The sequence below is a fragment of the Perca flavescens genome, chromosome 4 (assembly GCF_004354835.1).
Source record: "Perca flavescens isolate YP-PL-M2 chromosome 4, PFLA_1.0, whole genome shotgun sequence".
NCBI lineage: Eukaryota > Metazoa > Chordata > Actinopteri > Perciformes > Percidae > Perca > Perca flavescens.
Window position 1 is genome coordinate 37,963,160 of NC_041334.1, and position 16,927 is coordinate 37,980,086.

General features: G+C 41.3%; 1 protein-coding gene across 1 annotated transcript in view; it reads left to right on the forward strand.

Moving 5' to 3' along the window:
• iqsec1b (IQ motif and Sec7 domain ArfGEF 1b) overlaps nucleotides 1-16,927 on the forward strand; it is a 238,265-nt gene that overhangs the window by 218,544 nt on the left and 2,794 nt on the right. Inside the window, 9 exon segments of the mRNA XM_028576976.1 lie at nucleotides 738-860; nucleotides 5,011-5,177; nucleotides 5,652-5,791; nucleotides 6,814-6,843; nucleotides 7,330-7,455; nucleotides 7,560-7,659; nucleotides 9,564-9,725; nucleotides 10,633-10,809; nucleotides 14,323-14,372. Coding sequence (XP_028432777.1) covers nucleotides 738-860; nucleotides 5,011-5,177; nucleotides 5,652-5,791; nucleotides 6,814-6,843; nucleotides 7,330-7,455; nucleotides 7,560-7,659; nucleotides 9,564-9,725; nucleotides 10,633-10,809; nucleotides 14,323-14,372 — 1,075 coding nt within the window.

The following is a 16,927-nucleotide window of genomic DNA, read 5'->3' on the forward strand; positions in this document are numbered from 1 at the left end:
AAAATGAGAATGTGTCATTTGAAAGGGTTGCTTGTGGCGACGAACCCACAAAGAATGATCACCTGGCTCTGCAGTTGACCTTAGCTCTATGGAGCTTTTTAGCATCTTTCAGTTTGTCGTTTTTGGTTTTACCTGCTGTTGCGGTTTTGGTTCAGTCTCACTGCTCTAATGAAAGTCATTTCCAGCAGCGGGCAGTTGTTTTTGGCTAACAATCCCAACCATCTTCTAATACCAAACCACAGACAGACAAAGTAAGTGAAACAAATGAAGCTTTAGCAACGAAAGGACACCAAAACATAGCTACAAGAGTGAATATGGGACTTGCATTCATCTGGTCAGGGGCGTCGGACTGGGTACCCAGGGCCCTCATGTGAGGAGGGCCCAAAAAAATGCTAGAATGAATAGCTGTGGAAGCGGGGAGGTGCCCATAGAAAATGCCTTTCTACAGGGCCCAGAATTTTGTGCTACGCCCCTGCATCTGGTTGCCAGAAACAGGTCTCCAAATAAATGCTAATGTTGCTTTCTGTCTACTGGTGGGGTAAACTGTTTGCTAACTAACTAACAAGGTAATATGTCAAATATGTCAAATTAAAGGCAGTTATAGATTAATGAATGTATGCTCTCTTGAGCAATCGAGTTATTCATTTGAAAAGATTGTGTATTTTTTTTGTGTGTGTATATATTGTGTATCTAAACGGATCTTACCGCTTACCACTAATTTTGTGTTTTCTCACTAGCTGTGTGGTGGATGAAATGGACTTCTCGAGTATGGAGCTGGACGAAGCGCTGAGGAAATTCCAGGCACACATCAGAGTGCAGGGAGAAGCACAGAAGGTTGAGCGGCTGATAGAGGCCTACAGGTGAGAAACGATAAATTCATCATATCAGTACGATCGGTTGAAACAAGTAGCTTTATGTACTTTTGTCAATTAATAATGTCTTTATTACAAGGTTAAAAACATTGTATAGTTGAAAGCCTAAGGACTGTGATGGAGGAAAAATGTTGTGCTTGCCCTTTAGGAGGGAATACCTTTAAGAGAGGCAGAGGAGTATTGTGTGTGTTCTAGTCTAGACCTTCCTCCACAGCACAGCGGAGGAAGGTCTGGTTAGTCCACACAGCATTCTGGGATGGGAGAAAAACGTGCTCTGGTTTATTGGCATTTCTTTAAACCAATCACAATCGTCTTGGGCGGTGCTAAGCCTGCTGCTAAATAGCCTCGGGAAGGAACTTGTTTTGGTGGAACGTGTGTAACGTTCAAAAGTAGTTTTAGTCGTGCAACAGAAAACTCAGATTGGACAGATAGTCTAGCTAGCTGTCTGGATTTACCCTGCAGAGATCTGAGGAGCAGTTAACCATAGTCCTCACAAATCCACCGAAGGTTAGAACGCCAACACAAAGAAAGCGAAAGGTAACGGGCATCCAGCCGAAAGAGGGACATCCAGCAGAATTTCAGACAGCACTCCAGCAATCCCGGAATTGGAACATCATGGTTATAGATTATGTGTGTTCAGACAGAGACGTGCTTGTGTTGAACCGTGACTCTAATTTCTATTAAAAGTTGCAAAATGAAGATGGAGGAGTTTCTGGCAGTTCATTCTGAGGGTGCAACATCAGGTTGCTATGTTACGGAACATCCACGAAGACATGCAGGAAATCGTCACAAGTCGGATTTCGAACCCTGGACCTCTGCTGTGTTATAAGAGAAGCGTAGCTCCTTTACGGGGAGAGCAGCAGTCAGCTGGAAAAAACTCACAAAAACTCTGACACCCGAGAGAGGATACGAGAGGATGGGGAAACCTGTCTACGAACCGATCAATTACAAGTATTGGGAGACGCGGCTCACTTAGGTGATGATGACAGGATGTCATGTATAGTCTATATCCTCGACCTTCCTTGACCTGGGTGTACTAGCCAGACCTTCCTTCGCAGCGCTTTGGAGGAAGGTCTGGCTATGCAAAACTATTTCATGGATAGTTGTTTAGTGTGCTTGCAAAACTGCAGTGTGAAATCAATACTGTATCTGAAGTCTCTTTTATATAGACCTTAGGGGTCCCCTAATACTGTATCTGAAGTCTCTTTTATATAGACCTTAGTGGTCCCCTAATACTGTATCTGAAGTCTCTTTTATATAGGCCTTAGTGGTCCCCTAATACTGTATCTGAAGTCTCTTTTATATAGACCTTAGTGGTCCCCTAATACTGTATCTGAAGTCTCTTTTATATAAACCTTAGTGGTCCCCTAATACTGTATCTGAAGTCTCTTTTATATAGACCTTAGTGGTCCCCTAATACTGTATCTGAAGTCTCTTTCCCGAATTTCCGCCTTGGTGCAGAATTCAAGCCACTAGAGCCAGTCCCACAATGAGCTTTCCTTAGGATGTGCCATTTCTGTGTCTGTAGCTATTGAGGAGGAGAGGGGGGGCAAGGTGGAGGGTGGGGTTGTGGCCTTGACCAACTGCCACTTTGCTCGTTTGAAAGCCATGATGTCTCTCTCTCTCTCATGGGTGGGCCAAATTCTCTGGGCGGGCAAAGCAGAGAAAGGGGAGGTAGCCTTGCTCCTTATGACCTCATAAGTAGAAGATTCCTGATTGGTCCATCTGAGCTTTCATTTTCTCAAAGGCAGAGCAGGATACCCAGGGCTCGGTTTACACCTATCACCATTTCTAGCCACTGGGAGACCATAGGCAGACTGGGGGTACTCATATTATAGGTTAAAAAACCTCATAAAGTGATTTTCATTTTCATGCCATGGGACCTTTAAGAGCATCAGTGCTGCAGTGCAAAGCCATTTTAAACCCAGACTTTGTTCGACCAGATCACTCCAGAAAATAATTTAGAGGAAATTAGTTCCTCCCTCCCTCAGGGCTGCTGATGGATGTTGTTTGTAACTCGTTTATTTTCTCCAAACCTCTGGAGGAAAGGTGCTCTCATGACCACAGAGAATTGGCTTTGAGCACTGAGCAAGGACATTTCGGCCTCAGTAAACACGCAGGCACTGTTACATTGGGGAGATAACGGTAACTGGTCATCTGGCGCTCGCCTGCAGCCCACAGATACTGGATCATGGACTCACTTTATGGTGACTCAGAAAGCTGTTAAACGGCCTGTCTGACGGCCGCAGGCTGTATTGACAGTCTTCAGCGGTACTGGATCATTGTTGTTTTGACTTGAGGCTATGAAGCATTATTTAAATGTGTGTGTGACCACAGCTCAGATGATGGAAAGATAAATATCAATATTGATATTCCTGTCCATGAGTGGAACTAACAGGGAGGGTCACTGATTTATTTTGCCTTCATACTTCATACTGATGCTTTGTCCTTTTATGGTGAACTGTCTCTCAGATCTGACGTTAGTACTGTGTTCTGGTCCAACTGAAGTTTAAGTTCTCCTCATTGTATATAATACAGTATAAATAGTGTATAGTTAAAAAAATACTCGATTAGTTGTTTGGTCTCTGAAATGTCTAGTCTGGCTTTCAGCAGACCAACCTCAATCTTTTAAGATTGAACATTAGTCTGGGGAGTGTGCTTTGTATTTTCTACTGCACAAGAGGCGGGATCAACGGGCATAGTTCAAATGACTCTGCATGCAATTGGATAGTCCTTCAACCAATCAGAGCAACGGTCTGGGTGACGTAGCAGTGACAGCGGCATCAACGGGTTGCTGCGCTTCGGTGGCCGCCATGTTGAACGTAAACAAAAAGCTGCTTGCCTTCGTTTCTCTATCATCATCGTGTTAAACCCGTCAATAGCATGCCAGGTGGATAAGCCAGTTTGTGATTGGTTCCTGCAAAATTGTAACGGAAGCAGGATAGATAAACGTACAGGTTTCCAGCCCATCAAATCGCCCAGCAAATCGCCGGCAGATCGGGCTGGGGTTACCCAGTCTATGAAATGTCAGAAAATTGTGGAATTATGTTGATCAGTGTTTCCCAAAAGGCCAAATATGGCGTCCTCAAATGTCTTGTTTTGTCCACAACTCAAAGATATTCAGTTTCCTGTCACAGAGGAGTGAAGAAACTAGAAAATATTCACATTTAAGAAGCTGGAATCAGAGAATTATAACTTTTTTAGTCATAAAAAATGACTTAAACAAATGAATCAATTATCAAAATAGTTGACGTTAATTTAATAGTTGGCAACTGATCGATTAATCAATTAATCTTTGCAGCTCTAGACATGTTTGTGGTGTGCTGTTGACTGGAAGATGACTTTAGAAACAAGCCTAAACAGAGTTATCTATCAACTAGGGCTACACAATAAAGCATTTATTTTTTATCGCCATCGCGATATCAACTGCCGCAATAAACACATTGCGAAAGATAATCAAAGATTAGTTGTGTTAGTTGAAAGAAAGTATCCATAGAAAACTGCACTTAAAAATGTAACATTCCTTATTTGGTGCTGCACTTTATGTTCGGTTTAATGTTCAATTTGTTCAATAAAAGAATGTTGGTAATTATTTCCTTTCATTTGTTTCAAATTCAACAAGCAATTTGTTTTATTTTAGCAGAATACTGAAAACAGAAATGTAGAACTGAGTACACCTTTGATATCTGTTATTTATCGCAAGTAATATATCGTTATCGTGATGTTCAACAACGTTGGGCGGCTGTGGCTCTGTGGTAAAGTGGTCGCCGGCCAATCAGAAGGTTGGTGGTTTGAGCCCTGGTCCTACAGTCCCACATCAAAGTGTCCAGTGCAAGACACTGAACCCAGAGTTGCCCCCAATGCTGCTCATCGGAGTGTAAACTCTGTGTGTGAATGTTTATCTGATGAGGTGGCACCTTGTACGGCAGCCTCAGCCACTATGTACTATGTAAAAGCACTTTGAGTAATCGTTAAAAACGATAAAAACAGACCATTTATCGCATATTTTCCTCATATCGTGCAGCCCTGCTATCAACTACTATCCATTTAAGCTTTTCCAGTACGTTCTGTTTTGTTGTAAATCAAAATACAAAAAAAAAGTAAAAATACATTTCTGTCTCCAATATCCTCTTTGCAGCCAGCGCTACTGCATCTGCAACCCCGGTGTGGTGCGACAGTTCAGGAACCCTGACACCATCTTCATCCTGGCCTTTGCCATCATCCTCCTCAACACAGACATGTACAGCCCCAACGTCAAACCCGAACGGAAGATGAAGCTGGAGGACTTTGTCAAGAACCTTCGAGGTACTTTTGTCCTCCATTCCTGCACAAAACAGATATTATATTCAGACGCTACTGTGCAGCTCCAGGGATAACTATTCAACACAAATTGAGTTTTCTGCATGTCTTTTGCCTTGATTAATGGCCGTGTCAATGAGGTATTTATTTTTTGGCAGAGGAAGAAAGCTTTGCCGTCGAGGCAAATCACTTTTTAGTTGCCCTCAACAGATTTGGAGGGTATTAGCAGGGGCTTTGTGGCGTGGCTAACTCATTTCTCTGCCTATTGGAGTGTCAGTAATTAAAGTACGGTATTGAGTGGAGAAGAAATCTTTGTCTTCGGAGAGCTCTGAAGGACATTTCTGTATGTACTGTGAGGAATATGTGCAACGCCGCAGTATGTAAGTAAAGCCAGGGGTTCATCAACTCTCATAAATCTCTGAATTAATCATTAATCCTTCTCTTTCTCTCTTTCTCTCTTTTCCTCTCATCCTCTCACAGGAGTGGATGATGGGGAAGACATCCCCCGAGAGATGCTGGTAGGCATATATGAGCGGATTCGCAAGCGAGAGCTCAAGACTAATGAAGACCACGTGTCCCAGGTTCAGAAAGTGGAAAAACTCATTGTTGGAAAAAAGCCGGTGAGTTTTGAGGTTTGCCCTCGGGGCGACCACTGTTATCTTACCTTCCATTCAAGAGCTGAATCTAACAGGGGCATAACATATGTAAATCTTTAAAAAACATTCCCCGAAAGAACCAAGCAGGCCTGCCTTGTTGCACGATCCAAATTTTTTTCCAAAACATTTTTTTAAGCCTCCTTCAAATGCGCTCCACAAATGCAGCCTCCTTTTACAGAATCTGAAAGGACCAACTGTTGTATCCTTCCCAGCCCCAGGACTCCCAGCATTCATTTTGGCATTCGAAAAGGAAGCACAGGCAAACTCAAACGGCCAACTACCAATATTTATTTTTTTAGAATTTATGTCTGCTATATCATTATCAAATTCACTTCTGGGAATGTTTTAGGTGAGAAATTAACTCTTAAATTAAGATGTCAAATGTATCTATCGAACAGGAGCATTATTATTATTATTATTATTATTTATGGCCTACATCCTCTCAAAACGAAAAGAAATGAAAAGAGCATTCTTTACTTGAACCTACTTTTTTCACCGTGTGACATATTGATTCTTCAAGGCCGGAGACCTTCACGCTGAATGACTGCAATATGTCTTTCACCCTAAGAGCCAGCCAAGAAAATTGCCGTCTGACAAGCTCCGTAATAATAAACAAGACAAACAGCCTCACCCTATACGATCTGGAAGGTGTTTACTTGAAACCCTAACCCTTCTTTTTGAGCCATTTATGCTTTTTTTTCATCAAACTAACCCCACTTTGGTGACACAAATCAGCAGAAGTCCAAGGGACCTTGACTGTGTCATGATCATAAGGGTTGATGCACATTGGAAACACATATTAAAAGATGGATTGTGAGGAACACATAAAAACTAGTTTTCCTGATTTTAAATTTGGCCCATTTCTCTTGTTGAACATTACACGTGGAATTTCTTTTCCTTGATGTATCGTGAATGTAAAAGTTCCCATATTGTGTTCACTGATCCCTGTAAAACGACTTGACTTGAATGTATTTCTCTCTCCATAGATTGGCTCGTTACACCATGGTCTGGGCTGTGTAAGTATTACTCTTTCTGTCATCTACATCTTAGGGTTGAGTGGAAACATTTGTAAAATACTCAAAGACTTTATGGAAGAGAGGCAAACATTGTGGATAGAGCTGCAAAATGAATGGATTAATCGATTAGTTGTCAACTATTAAATTAATCGCCAACTATTTAGATAATCAATTATTCGGCTTGAGTAATTTTTTTTAAATTCTTTGATTTCAGCTTATAAATGTGAATCTTTTCTAGTTTCTTCTCTCATCTGTGACAGTAAACTGAATATCTTTGAGTTGTGGACAAAACAAGACATTTGAGGACATCGTCTTGGGCAAAGCTGATCAACATTTTATAGACCCAACAACTAATCGATTAATCGAGAAAATAATCAACAGATTAATCGACAATGATAATAATCGTTAGTAGCAACCCTAATTGTGGAACGGGTAAAGTTATATTTATTTTTTATACTCAGTAATGATGCTGTTTTGTGTGTGCAGGTACTATCCTTACCCCACCGGAGACTGGTCTGTTATTGCAGACTTTTTGAAGTGCCCGACCCCAACAAACCACAAAAGTTGGGGCTGCACCAAAGGGAGATCTTCCTCTTCAATGACCTGCTAGTGGTAGGGCAGACATTACTCTTCCAGTACATTGAGAACACAGTTGGGCATTCACTAAAAGAGTCTAAACCACAGTATATTATGCCATGTTTTTCTTTTTTTTATAGGTTACTAAAATATTCCAAAAGAAGAAGAACTCTGTGACGTACAGCTTTCGGCAGTCCTTCTCACTTTATGGCATGCAAGTGCTGCTTTTTGAGAATCAGTGTAAGTGCCACGGAGACTTTTGTGTAAAGTCTTTCTAAATGTGTCAGTATGCTTCAAACAAATTAGACTGCACGCAAACACGTCTAAAGGCAAATATGTTTATGGCTATTAGAGAATGGCCACACGCCAGGGCAGGGTGAAAACCAAGCGGCAACCTCCAGTGCTGAAAAATGAAGTTAAACTCCGGTGGATTTGTGAGGACTATGGTTAACTGCTCCTCAGATCTCTGCAGGGTAAATCCAGACAGCTAGCTAGACTATCTGTCCAATCTGAGTTTTCTGTTGCATGACTAAAACTACTTTTGAACGTACACGTTCCACCAAAACAAGTTCCTTCCTGAGGCTATTTTGCAGAGGCACCAGGGCTCCGTCCGGCGCTTAGCTCCGCCCAAGATGATTGTGATTGGTTTAAAGAAATGACAATAAACCAGATCCCATTTTTCTCCCATCCAGGACTGCTGTGTGAACTAGCCAGATCCTCATCCGAAGCGAGACTAATCGAATGGCAACTTGAGGCTGGCTCCAAAAGCGAGTCAATCCCCATAGACCCCCATGTTAAAATGCACCACTTAACAGCAGAAATAAACATGTTTACAGCCTGGAACAAAAAATGGGTTTGGTCTTTAAAGCCTTAATGACAACTGTACGGGGGATTAAACATTTTTATAACTCAACTGTTTAAATATTATTCAGGCTTAAAGTTGTGCATAATTATCAGGTGGGTGCCATCACAGGAGGTGAGCCCTAGTCTCGCATTGACAGACCTATCTCCACAGTGCTGTGTAATAAGGTCTGGCTACACCACAGATACATTCTGGGATAGGAGAAAAAACTCTGGAAACAGTGATGGTGGCTCTGCAAAATAGTCTCAGGAAGAAATTTGTTTTGATGGAACATTTGCAACCCGCAAAAGAAAACGCCACATACAATATTAAATGAAGTTAACTGTTCACACAATACAGTAACGTGAGCTATTTAAATTAGCTGATACATGGTTAAACCTCATTGGCTCTTACCCGTGTATCACCGTGTGTACGTCCACAGCAATCCCACCAATCGGTCTCAAAACGTCCCAGTTAGAGAGTAAATGCCCTAAACATATTCTTTATAAATCTTTACAATCATTCCCCGATAGAACCAAGCAGGCCTTCCTTGTTGCACCATCCACATTTTTATCAAAACTTGCCATTTTCAGCGTGTAGCTTGGTAGCAACGGCAAAGGCAACACACAGAGAGTGGAAGTAGAGGGGCAAAGCCTGACATGTCAGGCTGTATCCTGGAAATGTACTTCCGTTGATCCAGACTAGGCGAGCCCAGACTACAGCCTTCATTCGGCCTGCCTCAGCTCCACCACGCTCCACCTCCTTGTCCATGTTTGGATTAGCTGACGTCAGACACTGCCAAGATGGCGACAGCCGGAGCTACCAGGAGCCGCCCACTTTTAAGCTTAATGTTTTTCTTCAGAACCTATGGGTGACATCACGGAGACTATGTCCTTATTTTAAGGTCTATGGTCAAACCCCCCCTTTCTGATGTCAGAAAGGTACAGAGGGAGGAGGTTTCAGATAGTGGTCGACGAGCAAAAAAGCATTTAGTTTGAAGCACACTGATGGCTACTTTAATGGCAGCTGTTGTCTGTTATTGAAACAACTTTAATTTCTGTAGACTCTCCTTGGTGATCTGTCTATTTTATTTTATAAATAGTATTATCGTGTTATTTTATTGCCTGTTTCTCTGATTGCTTGTTTAATGGATTGAGTTTTTTATTGCTGATTTTGTAAGGTGACCTTGAGTGTTTAGAAAGGTGCCTATAAATGAAATGCATTATTATTATTATTATTATTATTATTATTATTATTATTTTGTGTGAACTCGGGTTAAAGTGTGGATATCATCCCTCTTTAGATTATCCCAATGGAGTCCGTCTGACCTCAGCCATTCCCGGAGCTGACATCAAAGTCCTCATCAACTTCAACGCACCCAATCCTCAGGACCGCAAAAAGTTCACTGACGATTTGCGAGAATCGATTGCTGAAGTCCAAGAGATGGAGAAGTACAGAATAGAATGTGAGCAAAAGTTTTTACCTTTTTTCTAGATATTTGTGCTCAACAACTATCCATCCTTTAACCAGACTATAGGCTAACGCAGTGGTTCCCAAACTTTCTCTATTTTGTAAATGAAAATAATTTCACTAAAGCTGTCCGTGCGTTGCTAGCAGTGCAGCAGAACCATAACCTGACTCCTCCAGATGGATCGCTTCCCATTTGCTCGGCACATCCATCTGGGAACTTTCCGTTGGAGAACTTTTGGGAAGGGGCTATCACCACCTATGTTGGTGATAGACGGGCCAAATCAGCCAATCAGATCAAACTCTTGCCGAAACCAGTCGGGAGAAGAGCAAAAACATCTTTTCCTCCGAGAAAAGCCTCCAGTGCCGTTTTTCTGCTCTTCTTTCAATGAAGGAATCCTTTCTAATTCGGATTAAACTTGCTGCGATAGCTACGCTCATCTCATCCGTGGAAGGCGCCGCGTTGTTTAGACTGAACAGTCGCTTCTCGTTGTGTCACACCTAAACCCGCCTCAAAACCAACTCTGATTGGTCGGTCGTTTGGCGAACGGCTCCAAATTTGCCAGACTGATCTGAGAGTAGAAAACTGGAGCTCGCCAGATCAGGACGGTCTCACGAGGCTAGCAGAACCATGCATTATTTATTCATATTTAGCATCGCCGCACCCTCCTTTTATAACTCTGGGTGCGCCCCTCAGTTTGGGAACCAAAAGTCTAACGTCAATTCAAAATATAATAATAAATTGAATTTATATAGCGCTCAAAGTCGCTTTACAGATGAGGTAGATTTCAAAAGAGGGATGTCTGGATTACTGTTAATGTTGTGTGTGTGTGTGTGTGTGTGTGTGTGTGTGTGTGTGTGTGTGTGTGTGTGTGTGTGTGTGTGTGTGTGTGTCTGTCCCACAGCTGAGCTGGAGAAGCAGAAGGGGGTGGTGAGGCCCAGCATGTCCCAGAGTTCAGCGATGAAGAAGGACACGGGCAACGGCAACCTGAGCCGAGGGAGCCTCGACGACAGCTACGCCGTCGGCGAAGGTTTGAAGAGGAGCGCCCTCAGCAGCTCCTTACGCGACCTCTCGGATGCAGGTAAAAGTCAGGGGTTGCCACGGTAACCCAATATCTCAAGTCCGGCCCCTCTGCTAGACAGTAGTAGAGTGTGTACTCAAAGCTGAACGCTGGCATGATACTATTCACTTCTTTTTGGATGCAAACTGATTCGGAAACTTTGGAAGAAGCCGAGTTCCTGTTCCTGTTTTGATTTGGGTGGTAGCCACAGCAACGGATTTGCCAACGCAATGAGTGTCTTATAGGGAACACATCCTCTGAATAGAGCTGCACGATTATGGCCAAAATTATTATTACTATTGTTTTTTTTAGGCATTTTCAGGCCTTTTATTTGATAGAACAGGTTAGACATGAAAGGGGAGGGGGGGGGGGGGGGGGGGTTTTGGAACCGAACCCCCGGCCGCTGCGGCGAGGACTAAGCCTCTGCACACGCTCCAAAAATTATTTTGATCAATATTGAGATCAGTTATTTATCCTGATTATTCATTGATTTGAGGGACATTTTTGTTATTGCACTTTCCCATTTATATAAACAGAGCACTGCTTTCACTTCCATGATGTGCTAAATTAAGTCTTTGCATCAAAATAAGATTCTTATTCACATTTCATAGAAGGAAAATATGAATAAAATTGTACTACCAAAACCTTTTACCCAAAATTAAATCAACAGAGCGCTGCTTTCATATTGAGCTTAATTCCTCCCAATGTCCAAAATCTTTGAATCAAAATAAGACTTAAATAAGCTTCTTCTTCAACTGAATTTTGTGCATCTCCAAGAAGCAAAATATCAAAACTGTCATTATATTCTTAAAGTAGTACATGAGACAGATAGTCTTTGAAAAAAGCATGTTCCTCTGCCTCCTCTTGGTGCTACTAATGATATTTGCAAGTTCCTACTGCATGAAAAAAGTCGAGCAAAAACCAAGCACCACCAACTCATTCTTAGCTAAACAGTTCACTAAAATACATTTCTGAAAACATTTGAGGCGAGAAATGTAACGCAGGCAATGCATTAACAGGATCTTGATTCATATTTGGACAGTAAACGAGCCGTCATTGACACCGAGACTTCTCGTCTCTGATTGGTTGGTTTTCCTTCTGCCATTAGGAGCACCAGGAAGAGGCAAGTGATTATTTCCATAGACAGTATATAAACTGGACCAACAGACCCCGTTACTCTGGACGGAGACCAGTGAAGGATATTAGAAGCACTTTTCCGTTGAGCACTGAGCGTTACTGCGCAGCCTCCAACTCCAAGTCTTCTGGTAGCTGTGCCAAGAGAAATCTCAATCATTCCCAATCTTACAGCGACGGAGAGCGTAGGTATATGTAAGGAGATAACATAGACACAGGCTAATTACTGATCACTAACATGCTAATGTTAACATTAGTAATTGAACTTAAACAGCTAATGGAAGTCCAAACTGCCTGTGAGCTTCTCCTGTACTATACGGTAATTCCTCTACTGTGTGACAGTAAGTCTCGTGGTTATGACCCAATCATTAGCCTATTTTTATAAAAGCGTCTGCTACAGAGCCATAACGTGAGCTACAAGGTAATGGAGCCTTTTATTCATTGTCGTGTTTCTTTAGAAATAAACAATGGACAAATAGAGTCTTTAAACGCTTCAGATGTAAAGTTATTCGCAGTCAAAGTGATGTCAAAGGAATGCTAACGGCGAGTGACGGCTTGTTAGCATCAAAATGGCACCATAGGAGCTACAGGTTGTTGACAGACGCTTACCCCCTTGATTATTTCACAGATGATCTGATAGTCTAGCTAGGATAAAGTGACAGTGTGAGCAAATATGACGAGAAGTTATTTGTTATAAAAGTTATCAACTGTAGCATTAATTGTGGGAAGCCAAAACCGTGATCAAGATAAATATTCGATGAACTGTGCAGCCCCACCTCTGAGCCATGAAGCCGGTGACGCAGGCCGACAGAGATGGGTGTTTGCTAATGGGCCCAGGTGTAATTTACTAAAAACGCTGCACCACCGGCGGGGGAGTAGGTCACTATGATCAATTTGAGCGTCTTAGCGGTAAGAGGAATTAATGTTGGGAGGTTGATTCAGGCAGCATGCTGTGCACAAACCCACTCAGTGACGTCAGCGCAGGGTTCAGACTACGGTAGTAAAACTTTTTGAATGAGACACGACACATACGCCCCATCAGGCCTGTAATTCTTTTAGGAGCTGTTTGTGCATCACTCAGTAATATATTTACAAGATTTGAGGTTCATTTTTGTTTAAAGTGACTCATATTAATACAGCTTTCTCAACCCTTAAAGGGGGTTTGCAGAGAGGTGTACACAAAGTCAGTTTACCAGTCATGGGTGGCACCACTGTACTCAGTAGGCCTGCACGATTCATGGAAAAATATGAATCACAATTCTGTGTAATGTAATGTTTATTACACATGAACCATGACAAAACAAAACAAATTGGCAGTACCAAACATAGATTTTTTTTGATGGCACCTAGAGCACATTGCGCATCACCACAAGCCTGTAAACATAGAGGCTTCAATGAATAAAGAAAATAAAGTACATACTGGCCATTTAAGTACAGCAGGCTACGAAAAATCGTGACATATAACACATTGAACTAAATATGACCCTGATACAGGCTCTATCTGAACTCCTTGAACATGTCTTTCCATAATTAAAACATGTCAATGTCAAAAGCTTTCAATAAATTGAAGGAGAAAAAAAAAGTCATTTAAAAATTAAATCACGAACAGGGATGAATCGAGATCGTGATTTTATAACGATTTATCGTGCAGGCCTAGTACTCAGCCTGTGAAAACAGTTTTTTTTTTTTTTTTATTAAAATATCTTAACGTGAATCCAACAAATTATTAGTAAATCCCCACTGATGATAGGCTTACTGGCCTATAGGCAAGGTTGTCCCTAAGGTAAGCCACCCACAGATACAGTTCATCCTAAGGATTCACTGTGCAACATAAAAACATGATTTAAAAAATCATGCCAACAATTATTTTAATAGCTTAGTATTCTATGTGCTAAACGTTATTGTAGGCCCACTTTAATATGCAACTTAATTTTATACAATATGTAGTAGGGGGTCCCTGCTCTGTCTCTCTCCCAGTTAAGGGGTCCTTGGCTTAAGAAACGTTGAAGACCCCTGCTTTAATGGATGTGAAATGTTAAAGGGAGTATCCCTTTAATGCAGCCAGATTGAAATTACTTTTTTTTTACTGATGAGTGGACTCCTGCCAGCTGTGCCTACAGTTGCTGTGTAGACACGTAAAGAAATCATCAAGATTGAGTGATCCCAGAGGCTAACCTTGTTGTGGAGTTGTAGCGCTGTCTTGCTTCTTCCCTTTTCCTAGTATTCCTTATTCGCCTCCCTCTGCCATACAGGCAGTCTGCTGCTAGCTAGTCATGTGCCACTATGCTCGCCCTATAGGGCGCTAGCATCCCTTCCCCTCCGTACTAGACAGACGGGATATGTGCACCTTCACGTGTTAACCAGGCGTGTCTAATCTGTCATGTTACATGTTCTGGGCAGGCAAGCGTGGGAGACGCAGCAGTGCAGGATCACTAGACAGCAATATTGAAGTAAGTAGGACGCAACTGATGCTGTGAGCTGTCCTCTGACTTTATGTTGTTCGTTCGGAACACACAAGTCTCTGTTTTTCTGTTTCTTTGTAGTTTGAGTTGTTTTTTTTGTTTTTTTTTACTGTTGTTGGTGGTGTTTTTGTCGTGAGCACCTTGGTCACTGTGCATGCAATGGGCTGAACGGAAATGATCCACTGTTGCTGACACACGTTGTTAACCCTTGATGTACACAGCATGACACGACTAATAATACTCTGCTCTAGTTGTAGACGTTAGACTCTTCCCCTTGAATCATCCTCATGTGTAGTTGGTTAGAGTTTTAGCCATTTTTTTGAATTTTGTGAACCTGGCTGTGCTTTGTCATCTCCAGCTACTGCATGCTCACACAGTTTGAAGTGACAGACTTGCACGACTTTCTTTCACTGACCCCTGACCCCTTGACAAGAAGTTTGTCCCATTTCCTTTTTTTATTGTCACACTATAGCCAGCAGTGTACTGCAGTGAAAGAATCCAAACATGGAGGCACAGACGTTAAACAGTTACTATAAACTCTCTCATACTAGACAATCTCTGTCATCAGGACCATTTTAAAGTGGCTAGTTGTGATAGTTTGATTTAATTGTTATTTCACATAAGCCTATATTTTCAGTTTTTCAGTGCTAGTTTCAATCTAGATCTTTTGCCAGAACAGGACCTTTAAGCTGTCATTATTATTCTATGATTTTCTTATTGTCAACAATTCCCATTAAAAGACCAAAACAAAAAACAATCTCTCAATACTTTCCACACGGTCTGTGGCACAGTTTGATTAAGCTAGCTGTTAGATTAACACATCTCCACCACAAGCCGAAAAAACAGATTTTCAGTCTGGATCACGGCTGAAAACTTTATAAGAAATCTGCAGATTCTGTGTGGCCCTGTTTACTGTATAAATGCAGGATAAATGTTTGAAATAGTTAGCTTAAAGTAGCTTAATGTTAGTGGATAAATGGTTGAAATAGTTAGCTTAAAGTAACATTAGTGGATAAATGGTTGAAATAGTTAGTTTAAAGTAATCTTAGTGGATAAATGGTTGAAATAAGTAGCTAAAAGTAGCCTAATGTTAGTGGATAAATGGTTGAAATAGTTAGCTAAAAGTAGCCTAATGTTAGCGGATAAATGGTTGAAATAGTTAGCTTAAAGTAGCCTAATGTTAGTGGATAAATGGTTGACATAGTTAGCTAAAAATAGCCTAATGTTATAGGATAAATGGCTGAAATAGGTAGCTAAAAGTAGCTTAATGTTAGTGGATAAATGGCTGAAATAGTTAGCTAAAAGTAGCCTAATGTTAGCGAATAAATGGTCAAACATTCAGCTTCACTCTGAGTAGTAGAAGGCTAGTAGTACGATGGCTGGCCAAACCAACCTTAATATTGGCAGTTCAATTGTATGAAAATATCTACTTTTATATTATGAATAGTGTCGTACATTTGGAACATACATTATACAGTAAATTGATGAAGGGGTACGTGAGTTCATCTGACAGGGCTGTGTAGGTACCTCAAAAAGGACCAAAAAGGTTGCGAACCACTGATTAAATATACAGTAGGCCTATCTATTAAAAGATTGACTCTCATCTGGTCAGAAGTGGTCATTTAAAAAAAAAAAAAGATTACCATGTTATATAAGAAAATCCAGGTACCATGCACGGCAGAATATACAATTTAAAGCCTATAAGCACGGTGTCGTTCTACAGTCCGATAGTCCAAGGCAAGGGTTAGGCTGCTCTGATCAGTTTAAGTCAAACGCATTAAGAAACAATTAATGAAAACACATCATAACTCAACAATCTGGATCTTTTGGATCTACTAAATCATTGGTGATATCAGTTGGTGAGGATACTGAAGACAATACCCACCCCAGCAATAGCCGACTCACCCTGCTGCCGTCCGGCAAACCAGAAGTATCTTGCTGTCGTACCACCAGACTACAGAGCAGCTTCTTTCCTTAGGCTGTGAGACTCTTCAACTCATCCTCCTCAAAAGGACTACAACTTGCATTTCATTGTGCAACCCTGTGTTGTAGAATGACAATAAAAGAACCTTGAATTATAATTGTTTGCACGTTATGCATGGGCATGAAGGATTTGCTTTATTTTTTTAACTTAAACCTTTGTTTTGATTGTTTATCTTGTCATTCTGTTACTGTGTACTTTTTTGTCTTTCTAAATGGGAATTTAGAAAACACATCAACTCATCGTTAAAGGGTAATTTCGTAGTTTTTTTTTAACCTGGACCCTATTTTCCCATGCATCGGTGTGTTAAGTGACTACTGTGAACAACTTCAAATTTCCGCCCACTTAAAGTTCTGTTTTTGCCGCTGACAGGCTCAGATTATTATATATAAGTGTTTGACAACATTATGGAAAGGATACCTACGGAGATAGACCTTTTTGTTAAAAAATAAAAACCTTTTTGTTTAACATTACATAACAACAGCTGCAAAACCGCCGCTCGATGGTGTTTTAAGCCCCCAACGTTTCCTTCCAGGAAGCGCTGCAAGCGTTGACTTCATGG